The sequence below is a fragment of the Gymnoscopelus braueri genome (genome assembly GCF_963280865.1).
Source record: "Gymnoscopelus braueri genome assembly, chromosome: 7".
NCBI classification, from domain to species: domain Eukaryota; kingdom Metazoa; phylum Chordata; class Actinopteri; order Myctophiformes; family Myctophidae; genus Gymnoscopelus; species Gymnoscopelus braueri.
Genome location: NC_137608.1, coordinates 43300355 through 43319092, shown reverse-complemented (window position 1 = coordinate 43319092; position 18738 = coordinate 43300355). Strand labels below are relative to the sequence as shown.

Genomic DNA, 18738 nt, shown 5'->3' with positions numbered 1-18738 from the left:
AGGGGGATCTGTTCTATCACACTCTCTTAACCAACGTGGCGAAAAGACCAGAGGTTCGCTTATCAAAACAAACCTCAGAGGAGTCTGATTGTGGTACGGGTTGTAGCCCCTCTCCAATGTTCGCTACAAAAACACCCCCACCGCACCCTGGTCAACCTCTCCGTACTTCCCGTGGCTGCTGTGCCTGATTTATACTTGGATGCATGCTCGTGTCGCGCACCTAAAATAGCAGATCTACAAGCTCATGACGCTTCGCAGCACGACTCGTTGCGAGATTTGCAGGTCGGCTGTTGTAACTAAGTATAAGGCAGTTTTTACAGGCGTGCAGGCACGCTGGGCACCAGCCACCTCTCCTTGACACGGCCGAGGCTCCGTGCTACACCCCGCGCTGCTAGCGTCAACAGGGAGGCAGGATATTGCAGTCGGCATCAAACTAAACACCCAATGCCTCCTGCACAAGTAATCTCTGCACTGAGCCTATTTAATCTGACAGTTTAAACACTTGAACTCAGAGCTGGCCTGTTGACAGCATGGGGGGGTTTCGGGGATGGGGGGTCGGGCCGTGGAGGGGATGGTGCGCTCTTGGGCACGCCGTGTGCAGCTGACCCCGAGGGGTTCTCCCTGATTAGGAGACCGCCTCACCTCTGATTGCTCAGGGTCACTGCAGGTGAGTGCAAGTGGTCGGAAGGAAGTCATTTTCCTCCTGGAGCTCGTTACCTGATTGGGTAAGTAGCTGATCCCTGACCCGATCCCAACTCCTCATACATATCTGAGGCTGAAGGCAAGGTGCTGGATCACGATCAGAGGGCTAGATTAAATCACGCAACGCTACAATATCGTACCACTCGTGTAATTGTACCTTGCGTGTATTATTGCCATATTGTTGCTGTTATGCTGAGAGCAATGGAATGGCGTGCTGGACTCGGCAGGAAATCTATTGAGAACATGCACACTTAGCTTTATACTTGGCTTCTTTTTTTTTACTTTCTCTCTGCCATCCGTCATCACGCTGCAAATTCATAGTGTTTTACGAATAATTGCTAACAAGGAAAAGTTAACTAAACTGCTCTCTTCTTAAGAGATGTCATGCAATTACCAATTTTTCCAGCTGTCAGTTTGGAGTTGCAAATTATTCCTAGCATTTATGAGATGATGTTTGTACCCGGCTCCCTTGATTATTACAGACAAATAACACAAAGATAGAATATATTTAGTCTTCTTTTTTCAGATTATTGTCAAGACATATCAACGCAAAATGTACAAGCCAGATTCAAACTTGTGACCCCCTGGATATGGTCTACATCTTCGACTGCTGAGCCACTGATCTATAATAAACTCCCATGGATAATTGAATCACTTTAACTCTATTTTAGACATGTCATTATAAGCAAAAGTTTTCTCTTTTTTCCCCATTCTCTTTTTAAATATGAGAAATTATATAATCCAAATTTTACCTACTGTAAACACATCATTAACTAATTAATTAATTTTGACTGTTCACACGGTAGCTGACCGCTCATTTCTGATATCTTGTTGCCTGTGTTTTCAAGTGATATTTCAGATGTTTCATTTACTGAGCGTACCAAGAGGACACACAGAGGAGAAACCATACTATTGCACTTGTTTGGAATAAGTTGCAATAAGTTGAAAAGACATGCATACTGTAAGTGAATGCGGTTCATAACTGAGAAATGCATTCATGACAATCGAAATGCTTAAAGAGTTATTGGGCCCGATTTGGGTGTATTTTCTCTAATTAAAAACCGACGTGCAATTCACAAAGGGGTGTGTAAATCCCTGATATGTGCAGATCCCAGTTGTTCCTCATTTTTGCCTGAAGGTCAGCGGCACGTTCACATGGAACATCCGTTGCATTGCTCCACGCCCCCATTTAAGACCATAAAGCTGTTTACACTCAAAATATGGGTGTAAACAGCTTAGTGAATCGGGCCCAATGTCTTTCTTACGCATTTTCAGGGAATTTTCTCCAACATGGAATTCTGCAGTTAGCATATTGTATCTTCTGAAACTGATCTGTTCCCTGTGCATTTGAGAAATCAATTATCTCTGATTGCACTTGCACTTAATTTACACTGAATCTCCACTGTTTTGAAAACTGTCTGAACTATTCTGAGTAAACTGTACAATGTAACATCAGAAATATGTTCAACGGACCATTAGGTGCAATTGTACTGTTCTAGTATGATTTCTTCAGGCGTTGTCTTAATACATTGTTGGATGTCCATCGTTTTTACATTATGTGCAGATGAGGTCTGTCTCCTGAGAGAGCTAGAGTTCAGAACAAAGTTATAGTGTGGTGTCTGAGTGAGCATCATGGTAATCACGTAAAACCAGCAATCTAAACCACTGTATGACCTCTCTGTCATTAGTTGTCATCTCTTCTGATATGGTAAACAAAGAGAAGTTTGTTGACATCTGCATTAGAAAAAAGAATGGCTAGTTTATTCTACAGTGTTTACAGTGGTCACTTCCAGGCCGTATGCTTTCACCCCGCAGGAAAAGCATTAGCCTTCCCTCTCTCCCTCCCTCCGTGGAATTGATCAGCTGCTTCCTGGCTGTAAATACAGAGGTATACTGTAATCCACTTGATAAATATCAAGTGAAATAAAGCAATCAGCTGAAAGCAATTTGCATGTCTGTGCTCGAGCCAGCGGCTCGTGATTTTCTCTCCTGTCATCCATCATAGACTGCATGCTCGGGCCAAAATACACAATACCCCCAAATTGCTGTCATATGGAGCTCAAGCACTGAAAAAAAGCCACCATTTTCCCTTGTCTGTACTTCAAATAAACTTGTATTTGTTAAATAACTGGAGAGGGCTTTTTGTCCAATGCAACTCTTCAGAGAGAGGGGGTTGGTGTAATCTGTTATTTCCTTTTGTTTGTTGAAAGCTTGGCTGCAGGACTGTAATCTGGATAGGTTTGATGTCTGTGTATAGACGTTTGGAAGACACTGGATGTTGACTCTGCAAAAGTGATACCGATTCGGCTACATGTCATTGGTTCATCGGCTAAAATCTGTCCATACGGGTTATGGCTGATACATACTAAGTCGTACGACTGAGTCGCACGCCAAAAATAGCACATCTACAAGCTCACGCTGCGTCGCGGATGCGACACATGGTGAGCTTCTAGATAAGCTATTTCTGGCACGCGACTGTCATAGGACGAAGCATAAATTAGGCTTTAGCTGTAATTTCCTCCTTCAAAGCCCTTTCGTTTCCGTGCACACTTCATTACCCAGCATTTAGCCTAAACCTTATTTGTCATGTGTGCATGTAGGCTACCGTACTGTAGGCCAGTTCAACATGCAGCTCGACAAGCCCGTCTTTGCCTCTCGGGTAGATTAGAGGGCTGCATAGTTGCTATTATAGCCCAGCCAATGAATATAATCACACCCAGTTTACACGCAGACAGCTCTCACACCCAATATTCACCTCCAACATCCTATCAACATTCATAAGTAGCCAGAGACCTCAATCCCCCAGAGGTTCTAGAGAAACAAGATAAGAGCCTGGTGTTGGGTTGTAGCACTGCTCCATCCTTCCCCAAACATTTTCTTTGAGCGAACAGGCCAAGTAGAACATTTGTCATTTTGTCACTTGGCTTTGTGTTGTGTACTGCTGGTCCTCTATAGTTGAGATCATTTGGGGAAAAAGGTCAGAAGAATCGTGACCAAACCACCACATTTACATCTTGCCTATAAAGGAAAGAACAACATGAAAACCTGACGTGGACTTTATGGGAGGAGTCAGAGAAGTGTGCAAAAACACAGAGACATCAGTCTCTGTTTTGGGTAACGCTTTACACAAGTAATGCATTACTTAGTAATAAAATTACTAAGTAATGTAATTAATTGGCAGTAATAAAATTACTAAGTAACAAAGTAATGTAATCCCTAAGGTTTTACAAAATGAGTAATTTTGGTAAGTAAGGTATTACTTTCCATAACTAGTTTTTTTTATAGTATTTTACAAATAAACACATTTGGCCACGATCCTGGTAGCACTGGGGTAAAGTATTTGCCCACCACCATGGAGACCATGGGTTTGATTCCACTGGCTTGGCCAGGCACACCAATGAACACAACTGGCTTGGTTCAGCAAGTGGGAAGCCGGCAAGAGATTGTGTGCTTTGTCGCTGCACGAGCGACTCCTTCTGGTTGGTCGGGGTGACTGTTCAGCAGAGAGTGGAACTGGAAGCGATAGCGTGTTCCTTTGCACGAAATTACGCCCAGGAAACTCCTCGCCGTCAGGTGAAAATTAATGAGTAGAAGGCAGGAGGCATGTGCAAGCACCTTCCCCAAGACAACTGCTGAGAGGTTAACAGTGACAGGGACTGTGTAGTGTAGTAAGGGGAAATGGCATACAGACAGAATTGGGGAGAAAAACTGAAAAGGCTGTCAAATTCACACACACACACACACACACACACACACACACACACACACACACACACACACACACACACTGATGACATTGCAGTTTGTACTGCCCTTCGCTATTCAGACTTTTGTTAAATGTTGAATATACTGTATAGTTATTAGTGATTTATCATGACATAGAAATTTAGGCTGCAAAAAAAACATTATTGTGGTATTCTACTCTATTCCATTTGCACTTCATTTGTAGGTGTTTTTGTAAAAGTAATGTGTAAAGTCATGTAAAATTAGTACATTGCATTATTGTAATAATACTGCAATACTGTAACATAATTTATTACTGTTAATTAAAAGTATATAATATATTACATATTGAAAGTAACTTCCCCAACACTGTCTATGACTGAGAGCTGAAGCACACTGGTGCCAATCCGATTCTTGCACTTGGGTCTCAAGAAAATCTATTAGAGATGGCTAAAGCCTGAAGACCACACATTCTGGTGGAAAGAGGCCAGTCTATTGGATTGTAGCCTGCTTAACCTAAAAATACATCTAACTACCCCAAACCAGCTTATAGCAATTGGCAATAATGTACAGGAATCAGGAACATTAGACTCGAATAACATAACAAGAAAGTGAGAATTCATGGCACAGAGCAAATCCTGACTCAGCCTCAACTGTATTACTGATTATTACAAATAGCACCTGCATAGAAATTCACTCCAGTGTGGCATATTCCTCATTTCACCATCTAACACTAAGTGCATTGTTTATACCTTCCAAAGTGAAAGTCAATGTGTTACATAAGTCGTGTTATTTCAAGGTGACAATAGGACTCCGCCTTTAATGTTGATTGTTTCCTCCAGTACACGTACATACGTAAATAATGTGCCCTCCTGCAATATTTCCCCCTCACATTCATAGCGAGCGGATGACACACACGTAATACATTGTTGACATTCCGACGAGCAAACTGTCCCCTGGGGGCCATTGATGAATCTAATAGCTTTAGCATGTGCTGAAGTTTGTTTTTTTATTGGGGCTTGGGAGCACTCCCTCATTGTTCCAGTGGAACGTGCACAGCTGTGCCGTACCTGCAAGGAAGGGCAGGGGAGCAAAGGCGAGGACTGACAGTAGCGTTGCTGCGCCAGTGCTTGACATTCACACGTCCACAGAGCAGGACAGGATACTGAAGGTGACACATGCATCCTCAGCTGCAGCCATTGTTTCAGCTGTCAATTTATGCTGCTTTCCACGTTGCAAGAGATTCAGGAGTTTTCCTTTTACATTAGATTGTCTGTAAGAGATACGCAAGAAAAGCATAGACCATAACAGTTATATCTCACACAAAAAAAGATTTTTTTTAAGGATATAAAATTAACAAAAATATCCATGCATTCTCCATGTCAAATTTTCTAAATATGTGCATATATTTATTAAACTTCCCTAAAACAATCACTTATCTTGTGCCAAAACTAAAGTATTTTATTTGTGACGATCGAGATTATGTTTCACAGTTCTTGCAGCATCCAGGGCTAACGACCTACTGTCTTGTAATAGAAACCAAATGATGCTCTTCTCACCATGTTGTTCTTTCAAGTGATACGCTCGCATCATGACCAACCCATACTGACCCGACAATGCACTGAAGTCCATTATGGACAATACAGCCATACAGGAGACTATAGGACAATGCAATTCTGCAATTACAGGTGAGACCAAATGCTTTTTATAATAAAAAGTGTTATTGATTTCATGGAAACCTTTACTTACATTACCGCAGAGGGTGGTTTTATAGATGTATAGTGACAAGAATCAGGTCAATTTGTCTATCATTTAAGGAAGGGTCTTTGTAGGCCTAAAGTTCATGAGAAAAAGGTTGGTCTTGATAGAACAAGAATTTAAACATGCTAAAAAAAAGAAAAAGGAAAAAGAGTAGTCACACTAGTGCCAGCTCTATCCTTCCACTCAGCAGCACTGTGGGCTAACACCTATATCACTGTTTCCCAAACAGTGGGTCGGGACCCATCTCTGGGTCACAGATACATTTTTATCGTAAGTAAATATCTCCTTTTTTCCGTTTCCTACATTTTAAAAATTATATAGGCCTATATATTATTTCAAAAGATTTTAAAAAGATTAAACAAAAACAAAATCACAATTTCTCATCAATTAAAAACAATTCCAATATTTTTCAAAACTATTCCATAAATAAATAAATAAAAAGTTTAAGAAGTAGTGAAAATAGCAGATCTACAAGCTCACAACTCGATGCGAAGCAACATGGTGTGAGCTTGTAGATCTGCTATTTTCACTAGTTTGGGTCCCGGACAATTTTTTTGGGGCTTGTTCATTTGGGGAGCTGCTTGCAAAATAATGATCTGTTTTATTAAAGTAAAGCCATTTGGGGGGAAAAGAGCGTGTTCACAATGTACAGGGAGGCATCAATTCCTCTGTAAGGGAGTGGGGTGTAAACTTTCATCTACTAGGCGGAGAGTGAGAGAGGGGGAGAGAGAGAGCTGCAGAGTGTGCAGCCTGTCATTGCAGAGAGACAGACAGACAGACAGACAGACAGATAGACAGACATACAGACAGTTCAGATAGACAGATCAGATAGACAGACAGACAGCAGGTTTTTTGGAAGGACTCCGGGTGAATGTGGCCTGGCTCCCAGCACATCACTTCAGATCCGATTTACCACGATATTCTCAAGAATGAAACACACTATTGGACCTTAAAGAGACCGAATGAAGGTGGACCGTTAACTCTGGACAGAAAATCGCCTAGAACCCCCTCTCTGCCGTGGAAATGGCGCTTCTATAGACGTTGATCGGAGTTGTTTTAATACACTTTCTTTTGCCTGCGGTGATGTTCTGGAAGAAAAATGAACAATCAGTACAGGGGAAAGTTTTACTGGACGGTGTGTTCGTTAAGAAGGTAAAAACAATCGCTCGATCGCGTTTTATATAGCCGTGTTTTTTAAAGGGTGAACTGTAAAAAGAAAGAAAAAATCTTGGCGATCATGCGGTCCTTTTGTTTCCAATGTTTGTATATTAGAGACAATAATTAACATCATCTCACATTGCTGTTAATTTCGTTCAAATGAAGGGCAACATGCATTGTGAATTCCACCCGAAAAACGCAGATTTTGGCAGCAGTGTGAATACAGCTGTAATCACCATGGGAGCCTCGAGTACTTAAATGGCCTGATCATCATAAGCGACACAATCAAGCTCCTTTATGCTTCAAGATCAGCTGCAACTTATTGCACATTGTCTCTTTGTGAATAGATCCGACCCTCGATTGGAGCCTCTTCACTTTGTAGATGATCGATTTTCGATTATACGGCTATTGAAATTAAGGATGCAAAGCGTTTTTGTCGGTGGCCCGGTGCCTTGTGCTTTGACTGACAGTTGAAATTGACACTTGATGTCGTGCCTCTCATTCTGCACCATTTCAAGCCATCACTAATTGCAGGTATAGCCTCAGTCTATTCACTGCGTTTTTTGATTGCACGGGGGAATGTGACTGTGAGGTAGCCTCGATCATATTTTTTTTCCCCTCTGTCTAATTGCCATCAACATTATCTTTTTTGTTTGCCCAGGGTTTAAATACGGGAGAAACGCGTTGTTGGTTGTTTTTGGAGCGGATCTAAAAGCTGTCAGATAATGTAGGGATGGATGATGATGGTGCGTAATGCTCAGAGCTGCAGGGACCGGCTCCACCTTCTCTCCGAATAGGCTGATCAGTCTTCAAGACTCGAAAATGGTGAGTCCCAAAACATCTGGAGGACTTGGTGCCTGTAGCCTAACCTTGAAGTTGTTATTATTTCTCTGTTTTCCGTTATACTTGACAAAAAAAACGGACCTTTTATGCGATTTTTGGACCCGGTCAAAACAAAAGTTTGGCACGGCTGCAGCAGTGAGGCTTTGTGGTTTTATTTTAGAAGGCTTTTTCCATGCAAGAGTAGGCCTGATAGCCTACTGTTGTTTATTTTTTCCTATATAGACTATTTGCATTTATAGCCCACAATCAGGAATCTATCCCTAATCCCAATCAGGTCCAGCTGTTTTCAGCTGGACCATCCATCCATAATAGGGGAAAAAAAATAAACCAAAATACATAAATAAAATAGATAAAGTGGTTAAAATCTAAAATGACAAAGAAAAAAATAATGCAAATAAATACAAATTTAATGTCACTGACGTGGAAAAACGTTTGTTATTTTATAAAACAGTCTAAAGCGGAGGTGAAGGAGGAGCAGAGTGCATCCAGTCCTTCTCCTACGGCCCAACAGTCTCCCTCCGCGAGGCCCTCCGGCAAGAACCAGTGCGCCAGTTGTGGCATGGACATCCATGACCGTTACATACTGAAGGTGAGACTATAATCTAATCATTGATTGATTGATTGATTGAATACTTTATTAACAGAGCACAGAAAGTAGGCCTACACAGTTCAATACAAAAGGATTCTAAAAGGATTCAAACTCAGCACAATGGCTTGTTTCCATTGTGGTCCTGTGCATTCAATTCATCGAAACATTTAATGACAAAACAATAAAAAATACAATACTATTCATAAACATCAGTTTAGCTTTGTCCATGTTGTCCAACTTGTTCATGCAACTCCGAGAGTCCATTTGGTTCCATTCTCGGGGTTCCCGAGGATTTATATGCCTTCGATCCTGCGTGTTTCCCTCAAAAATAGTCAAATGCATAATGACGGCATAAGATAATGCCATTATATAGTCATTACTAGTAGTCAGTTAGGCCTGTCACAATTATTACATAATCGCCTAATCGCAATTATTTGAGATAAAAAACAAATTGAAACATTTTTCACATAAAAAAAAAGTATAACATTATTAAATGTGTCAGTAATTTCTTTGTATATTTAAGTTATTTGTCATATCTGCCCTGTGCAATTTTTTATTATGAAGCCTAAAAAAACAAACTTTAACATTTTTAATTGTATTCACATGTTCCAATATCCAATGCCCCAAAACACAATTAAATCGTCAATTGCAATTATTTGTGTGACAATTCAATTTGTAGTGACAGCCCTACTAGTAGTCTACTCAGTATTAATTATTAAATTGTCATTAGCCTACTGTATGTACTGGCATCGATGCTTACATGTTCCAATGTAGCTGGCCCGTAAATGTATTTTAGGCTAAGTTATAATAACATTGTGATCGGCAGGTAAATAATCTGAACTGGCATGCGGGCTGTTTGGAGTGTTCAGTGTGCAGGGCATCACTGACGCAGCACAACACCTGCTACATCAAAAACAAAGAGATATACTGCAAACTGGATTATTTCAGGTAAGTTATGTTTTTTTTGTTTGTTGTATTTATATCATGCAGGATTAGTAATGTTATTCTACTTTGATCTGCAAATAATAATCATTGTTAGCCTATATCATTTCGTATTGACTTTTTAAAATGTGTTTTAGACTTGGCTATTGAATCATTTATTTTCAAAATGATCCTAAATCCTATATAATTTTGAATTCGGTAGGCCATATAGTATATGGACCCCCATGTCAAAATAGATTAAATCGAGTCGGCAATTAAAGATGGTACCTTTGTTATGCTAATTTAGCCATTATGACTCATGTTTTAATTGCCCCCATTTTATTTAATTGCCCTTTAAAAAATAATTTCCTTTTCTTAAATTTTGTTAGAATTGTCCTCCCAATTATTTTGTTGGGTACCCTGCATTGTAAATGATACTTTATTTGCAAAGGGATTTCAAAGTTATAGGCCTATCTGACATGTGTTTTATTTGATAATGATCTAAATTTAGTCAATGTAATAAACATTTTATTCTCATGTCTTTCGTTTGATTATTTAATTCAAGGTTTTTTGCCTCGCTCCCGCAGTCTGCACGCATAATTAATATAACTGTACAAATGTAACCAAATAGACCCCAAAAAAATGTATACAGAGGATTTTACTGTAGCCCATTATGAAATAAAATGGACAGAGAAAAATATACACATAATAATAAAGTTCATGGTCCTTAAAGTTAATAGGTATTTAAGTGCTCTAAATATAAACATATGAGAACACAGCAAAAATAAATACTAACACGAATAGATAGCCTATAGGCTGGGGGGAGGGGGCCAATAATGAAGACCACAAAATTGCACTGCACAAGGATTAAAACCACTAACCAAGAAAGCGAGGATGATTCTTCCCAATCAAAACAGCCTAAAATACTGTCTTGCCCGCTGCTAAACGTCTCTGATGATGCCTTTTTATGTGGCATACACAGCACAGAGAAGATGCTTTATGACAAAGGAGAGGCCTTTCATTTTGGGTGCAAAATGCTGCCCAGCGTAATGTCAAAGTAACGTCAAAATACTGCAGTGTAATGTCATCAGCATGAGTATTATTTACCACTGTCGTCCCTAAAGGCATGTCATTATAGTAAAAAATATAATTATAATTGTCAAAAATGGTAAAAGAAAATAAATAAATATTTATTTTAAAGCAGATCTGCAAGCTCATAACGTGTCACAACATCATTTTGTGCTTTTAGATCAGCTATTTTCGCTAGTTGTCATACGACAAAGTAGGACTTGAAAAAATGTGCATTCGGGTCCCTTTTTAGTGCATTATATACGAACGCAACTCCTAAAATGCAATGTCAAAATGTATGCAGAGGTCAATGACATTACAGCCAACCTTTACTGTATTTCCCTGCATTTATGTTATCTCACAGTAGGTTTGGCACAAAGTGTGCCCAGTGTGGGCGTCAGGTGTACGCTAGTGACTGGGTGCGGCGGGCGCGCGGCAGCGTGTACCACCTGGCATGCTTCGCCTGTTTCTCCTGCAAGAGACAGCTGTCCACTGGTGAGGAGTTTGGGCTGGTGGAGGGCAGGGTGCTTTGTCGTAGCCACTATGACATCATGCTGGACAACCTGCGCAGGGCTGCAGAGAATGGTACAATACCCTGTTTTTTTTTTTTGGAATGTGTTTCTTGGTCTGTTTTTAATCCTAACATAGTAAAGTAATTAAAGGCATATTTTCATGTACAGGTCACATAATGTTGTCACGTCATGCATGTTATGCCAAGCTAGGTTAGGTTAGGTTAGGTTAGGTTAGGTTAGGTTAGGTTAGGTTAGGTTAGGTTAGGTTAGGTTAGGTTAGGTAAAGGTATAGGTATAGGTATAGGTTAGGTTAGATTAGATTAGGTTAGGTTAGGTTAGGTTAGATTAGGTTAGGTCAGGTCAGGTCAGGTCAGGTCAGGTCAGGTCAGGTTAGGTTAGGTTAGGTTTGGTTGTTACATTACCGGAGGTTACTTTATTATACCGCTTCTCATCACACATCCATTTTCACAAGGTGCATCATGTGCTTCTTGTGTTCCTGTGTTCTTCAGGTACAGGGCTGACTTTAGAGGGGGCGTTGCCCTCAGATCAGGACTGTCAGCCCAAACCAGCCAAGAGAGCACGGACATCATTCACTGCAGAACAACTACAGGTGAGTGTGTGTGTGTGTGTGTGTGTGTGTGTGTGTGTGTGTGTGTGTGTGTGTGTGTGTGTGTGTGTGTTTGTGTGTGTGTGTGTGTGTGTGTGCACGTGCGTGCGTGCGTGCGCGCGTGCGTGTGCATGTGTGTGTGCGCGCTTCTATGTTCGTTGTTTTCTTTTTTTTAACCTTTTTATACTTCTAACCTATTTGACCACCAGCTGTCAGACACATTCACGACTTTGTGAAATCTATTGATTTAAACAATTTTCTTGATATATTTTTGGCATGTTATGCTTTATATATGACTACGGTCAGTGTAGAGAGACAGGAAACCAAGGGCAGAGAGTGAGGGCAGATATGTGAGACAAGACAGGAGCTCAACAACAGGATCATGTCAACTGGCTGAGCCACCAGGCCCCCATTTTCTGTGACTATTAACCCGATTCTACAAATGCCTTCTAAATGAGTGGTTCTCATACTTTTTTTGTAATTTAAAATGATTGAAAGTGTTTTTCAAACACTTTCAAGATAAAAAAAAAATCACACCCTGTGTGAAGTGGGCGTTGTCTTGCTAGCTAATCACAATACTGAATGGAGTCAACCAATCATGTACAAAAAATAAATACATTTATTGAAACTTATTGAAAACTTATGTTTTTTTAAAGTTATGGTTTCTTATATAGGGCTATGCACATGTGTCATGTGACACTGGCCAATCACAGTCCTGAATAGACTGTGATTGGCCAATCACGGTGCAGGGTTAGGCGGGGTACATTTTTGGCCAATCACAGCGCAGGATTTGTTGTACAAATATCCAAACCTCACTTATAGGGGCGGTTTCACCGCCCAAAAAGCAGATGTACAAGCTGGCAGTGCGGCACGAAGTGACACGCTGTGAGCTTGCATATCTGCTATTTTTGAATAGCCAACGCTGAAATTTAAAATAACACAGATGCTTTCCCGGTCTTAATGGGTTAAAATAAAGCTGATGACCAACTTGCACCTAAAATGACCCCAAATGTGGCAAATCAACGGTTTATGCCACTTGCGAACACAGAACCGGATGTCTTTAAAGGGATAGTTCACCCCCAAAATGGCTTTTTTTCCTATCTATTAGTCCCCCCATCGAGACTTGAATTCATGGATATTTCTTTGTTTTTGTCGCATTCCTAAGCCAATAATTTGATGACCAGCAGCGGTTTCCGGTAGGAGACACAAAGAGTCTCCTTTGTGTCTCCTACCGGAACCACTGCCTACCAGTCCGCTGGTCATCAAATTATTGGCTTAGGAATGGGACAAAAACAAAAAATTCAAGTCTCCATGGGGTGACAAATCAATGGGAAAAAAAGCCATTTTGGGGTTGACCTATCCCTTTAAAGTGACTTTCCTTTGTGAAACATCAAATTGAGAAGTCTGGCGGTGAACTTAAAACAAGTCCAAGGCACAAATGGAAACGCAGGTGACTAATACGTCAGGGTCCACTGCCGGATGTGTTGAACGGGAACGGAATGAACCTTAACCCTTTGTGGAATCCAATCCACCCAATCATAAATTCTGATAATGAAACATGCTATACCGTGAGATATTGGCTCTGGTCAGATCTGATCTCATGACCTCAAGTGTGCTGCTTCAATGTGAAAGATTCAACATCGGGGATATGGAAAATATCATTATGTTAATTATGTCTTTCAAGACTGTAAAGTGGAAATAATTGACCAAAATCATCTCCCCTCTTCTTGTCACTTTCCGATTAACTTGTGTGTCTGATTTGAATAAATAGACATTTACATAACATTGATTGATTGATTGAATACTTTATTAGTCAGAAATGTAAACAGCACGACGTACAGTCAGACATGTACTGTAGGCTAAAAGGATAACACAAAAATGTCCTGGGGACTTGTTTCCATTGTGGTCCTATGTATTCAATTCATCAACATAGCATAACAATAACACAATGATAAATATCATCACCAAATACAAAACACTATTATGTACAAATGAGAAAAAGGAAAAATGTCGGCAGTGAATGTCAGCTCCTTTCTATGGGAAAATTGTGTTTACCTCCTCTTGTGGTCTCCTGATATAGATGGATTATCAGGCCTGTTTTGAAAGAAGCCAGTGATCCTCATTTTTTAATGGATGGTGTCAGGGCAGGGCATTCCACATTTTGGTGGCAGTAATAGAATGAGAATTTTCCCATGTGCGTTCTATAAATGGGTGGTACCAGATCGTTGTCGCTCCCTCTAGTATAGTGTGGCTGTGGTGGCACTTTGTTAAATGGTGTTATTGGTTTTGAGAAAACATGGCTATATAGAAATATTATGCAAATAATGATGGTTGCTCCATGTTATGATTGGGTGTTATATTGCCTGGCTCTATGCCGAGGCCCACTGGTGGGCCGTGAGGATATTGCAAGTGGGCCCCCACTCGGCCATTCGGCTGCCGCGCTAAGGGGTCAGATGGGTGGGCCGCGAACACTTTCGAGATTTTCAATTGCATGGGTCCTGATCCAGAACATGTTGGGAGCTGCCGCTCTACGCAGTCAAATTATCATGTTAATCTAACTATGAGAGTGTACAAATGAACCACTATGGGTCTGTAACTCTGAGAGCGTACAAATGGAACCAACCAATGGAACCCTTTGGTTACACTTGTGCACTCTTGAAGTAAAATGAATACCGGCAATTTGCTGTGTGTGTGCGTGTGTGTGTGTGTGTGTGTGTGTGTGTGTGTGTGTGTGTGTGTGTGTGTGTGTGTGTGTGTGTGTGTGTGTGTGTGCGCGTGCGTACTGTGTGTGCGTTTGCATGCGTTTGTGTGTGCATGTGTTTTGGGGATGGGGGTTGATTCAATATATTGTTTTTGTGGGACTATCCTGGTTGTGTCATTGATGGTTGTTGCCTGTGTGGTGTCACCCTGCAGGTGATGCAGACCCAGTTTAACCAGGACAACAACCCCGACGCCCAGACATTACAGAAGCTGGCAGAAATGACAGGTCTAAGCAGACGGGTCATACAAGTACGCAAAACAAACATCATGATGGAATGTTGTAAAAATTGTTTTTATAGAATTAAGCGATGCTTTATATTAAGTTGTTATTAAAGGGGGTGTAAGTGATATTTGTTTTTTAAAAGAAGTGTTAAATAGCTCTATATTCCTATAGCAATCATTGCTACACAGTGCTTGTTCAGTAACAGGGGTCTCCCTAACTCTCCGGCTCTTTAGTTAACAGAAAATAATAATCTTCATGTCGGGATACATAAATTGTTCATAAATTGTATTCAATCAGGAGAGAGAACTCATACAGGATACAGGATTCTCTCTCCTGATTGGATAAAACTGGCATCCCGACCTGAACATGTATTTTCTGATTTCTAAATGACTGGAGAGACGGGGAGACCCCTGTTACGCAACAAACACTCTATTGCAATCATTATGTTATTAATATATTATTTTTTTACATTTTACAAAATGAATCAATGGTACAAACTCTACCGCTGTACAGTAGCTTGACGTACCTGCATTGTGTTGACACATTGCTACAAAAATGGACCCTTGAGGGTTCATTTTATGCTCTCGGTGTTAAATTAACACTGTTTCTTTTTGCAGGTGTGGTTTCAGAATTGCCGAGCGCGGCACAAAAAGCACCCCCCGCAGCCTCACAGTTATCCACAGGGGGCTCCACACTCTCGAATGCCCCCTTCACTGCCAGAGGACCTTCACTACTCCCCGTTCAGCAGCCCAGACAGGCCTCACCTGCTGTCCCTGCATGGATACATAGACAGTGAGTCTCTTTTACCACTTTACACCTGGCGTCTCAGGTGGTTATACCCATTAAGACCTGTGGCCCATTCTACAATATGTCTTCTAAATCAGTAGTTCTCGCACTATCAGAACATTTATAAAATGTTCAGTTCTAAAATGTTCAAAACAATACAACAAAATATCAAATATTTTCAAAAACTTTCAAAAATATAAATACATTTTCTGAATTGTAAAGATATAGTTACTAGAAATCTACGAGCTCACGATGTGTCGCAGTGTGATACCATCACACAAGAAAGTATAATAGGGCTTAAGTTGTTTATATTAACAATACTTTTGTCCCCTTTATTATTATTATTATTTTTTCAAGGGGGATATGTCACTGTACATTTCAACATAGTATTTTCAAATTCCCCTGCATTCTACCCATCCTAACTATTAGGAACAGTGTGTGTGATTAATTTGCCACCCAGGGGAGCAGTTAGGGGTTAAGCATCTCACTCAGTGACACTTCAAAACATCAACAGGGCAGACCAGGGGGCGAACTGCCGACCTTCTGATTACCAGACGGCCTTATCATTAGGGATGTTTGTGGGCGAGGAATCTAACAGCATTCTACACTAGTATAATATATCCAAAATAAATTTAAAAAGTTGGGGGGAAAAAGTGTTTCCTTTCCTACTCGTGGGATTTGAACCTGGAGATTGAATTTCTACCACTACTTCAAGACAGAATGGTGGAGATCAGATGTTATATAGTATACTATGAGCTTCAGGCAGTCTCCTACCCGGCATCAGGGTCTACATTTCTCAATGGACCACTGCACTGCAGATGTGCTAGTTATATTGCATTAACATACACTACCTTACAGATTGCTTAAAATAACATATTATTCATTAAAATAAGTGCAGATTTAAGAGAGTTACAAATGGTTTAACCAAGAGGATTTAATGTATAGAGAGTACCAGTTGAAAACCAACAAAGTTATCGTAATATAAATGTCTCATCATGTTCGTGTCAGTTGAATTAGTTTATCTTTGTCAATAGCATTTCATACATTATGATAAGCATTAACTGCTAAATCCATGTTGAACCATTAGGTGATTTTTTTTCCAGCCATTTCACAAAATCTGTTGCAAGTTTTCTTTAACGTTATCAAAATAATTTTGAACATTTTGAATGCCTCATGGATTTTTTTTCCCCCATTTGTGAGCAGAGGGGACGTTTTGTTCAACCGAAGTTTCAATAAATATTTAGATTACCAAATATATACAGTAGATGATATTGGGCGACCGATAGCCGGGTGTTTAGGGCACATACCACGTGGGCTCTAATGCCCGACAGTGGGTCTCCGGTTCGATTCCCAGCCAGCCAGAGATATAGTGTTTCCTGTCTCTCTCCACTGTGACTATCAAATAAAGCAGTGGTTCTCAACCAGTGGTCCTTGAGGGGGTTCCAGGTGGTCCCCAGCTAAATGATGGAGAGTTGGTAACCAAATGGACCCTTATAGATCTTTAACTCTTGAGAGCGTAAAATGAAACCAAATGGACCTATATGGGTCCATTTGGTTTCATTTTACGCTCTCAAGAGTTGAATTATTGTTAAACATCTGGCATTACTTAATTAAAGAATTTATATTTTGATCAACGTTTGCCTGTCATCTCTCCTATGGTACCACATCCATACAGCATGGAATTTTGGACAAAATCGTATCCAATGATAACAAAATACTATAATAGTTTTGACTCTGAGAGGCTAATTCTCATCAAATGGTGGCCCGTGGCTCAAATGCCGAACAAATAATGGATTGAAAACCACTGAAATAAAGGCTCAGAAAAGCCCCCCCCCCCCCAAAAAAAAAATGGGAAAAGAAGTTTAACACAGAAATTAATTTAATCTCTCTTCTCTCTTCTCACGTGCAGGTCATCCCTTCTCGGTGTTGACTGCCCCCAACCACCTCGCCCACCCGTCCATGTCCTTACCACAGCTGCCCATCAGCCGTTGACCTCCCTGACGATGTAAAGCACAATTTATGCTTCACGTACGACGACGGAGCCATAAATCAGGCTCGAGTGGCCTCTGCTGTCTGCTCTCCATCCTCTCATGGATGAGTTGAATCCATCGTCTGCGAGAGCGCAGTCTTCCTCCCAGGACTACAGCGGCTCATTTTCAAAACTGTGGATTCCTAATTAGATCCGACAGATCTTTGGGTTATTGGAGGAACATTTCAACTCAACGTCAACCTGGGAGTTATTTTGTCTGAGGACTAGAAGAGGATCATTCCTTTTTTTTTTCCCTCCCCCCTTTTAAATGGACGTCAAACATTCCACCTCACCTGGATTTCGTATTTGTAATTTTTACAATTGCTCACCTTCACATACAAGGTATTTTCATGCGTCAAACATGAGCTACAGTATGAACAAAAGAATTATGATGATAATAATAAGGAATGTTGTAGCGGTGTTTAAGCCTCCATTTTTCTTTATTTCTGTGTTGTTGGTCAGGACATTTGCAGCTTTATTGTTGTACGTTGTTTAATTGTCGTCCAAGAAGAGAAACTCCTTTTATTTATTCAGAAGAAGAACAAAAGAAAATCACAAAAAGCACTTTTAAAATATGTCTTGAAATGGAATAATTCAATGATTGTACATTTTAAATACTGCTACAATTGAATAAAATGTATCTGAATTGTTATGACGAATTGACTGTTTAAATAGTGTGGGATCAGTTCTCATTCCAGTGTGTGAGTAACAGGCAGCATACTGTATGACTTGACAGAAAACTCACAATTTATTCATACAAAGTCAGAAAGAAAGAGACAGACAGAACAAACAGAACATAACTAATGTACACAGAGAAAGAGAGAGAGAGAGAGAGAGAGAGAGAGAGAGAGAGAGAGAGAGAGAGAGAGAGAGAGAGGGGGGGGGACATATACACAGTAAATGTTCAATTAACTCTATGTGTAAAGATTTCAACCTTAAATTAACACTCATGATGTTGCTGTGTACTCATTCATCGAAAGCCGATAATGACACCACATTACTTACATGACACAGCTACTATACAATATATACATGTATATACATATATAATGTATG

General features: G+C 40.3%; 1 protein-coding gene across 3 annotated transcripts; it reads left to right on the top strand.

Annotated features, from left to right (window-relative positions):
• The first annotated feature begins 6985 nt into the window (after positions 1-6985).
• Positions 6986-18300, top strand: LOC308089183 (LIM/homeobox protein Lhx6-like). Of its 3 annotated transcripts, none has more exons than XM_080433750.1 (9): positions 6986-7338; positions 8006-8169; positions 8639-8776; positions 9603-9724; positions 11133-11350; positions 11787-11887; positions 14798-14893; positions 15485-15659; positions 17563-18300. In XM_080433750.1, the coding sequence occupies exons 2-9, from the start codon at positions 8098-8100 to the stop codon at positions 17643-17645; spliced, it is 1005 nt and encodes a 334-aa protein (XP_080289876.1). In that variant the 5' UTR covers positions 6986-7338; positions 8006-8097; the 3' UTR covers positions 17646-18300. The 3 variants fall into 3 exon arrangements, with proteins under 3 accessions (XP_080289876.1, XP_080289874.1, XP_080289875.1); XM_080433748.1 differs by having other exon boundaries at positions 11130-11350; XM_080433749.1 differs by lacking the exon at positions 8006-8169 and having other exon boundaries at positions 11130-11350.
• Positions 18301-18738: the final 438 nt, after the last annotated feature.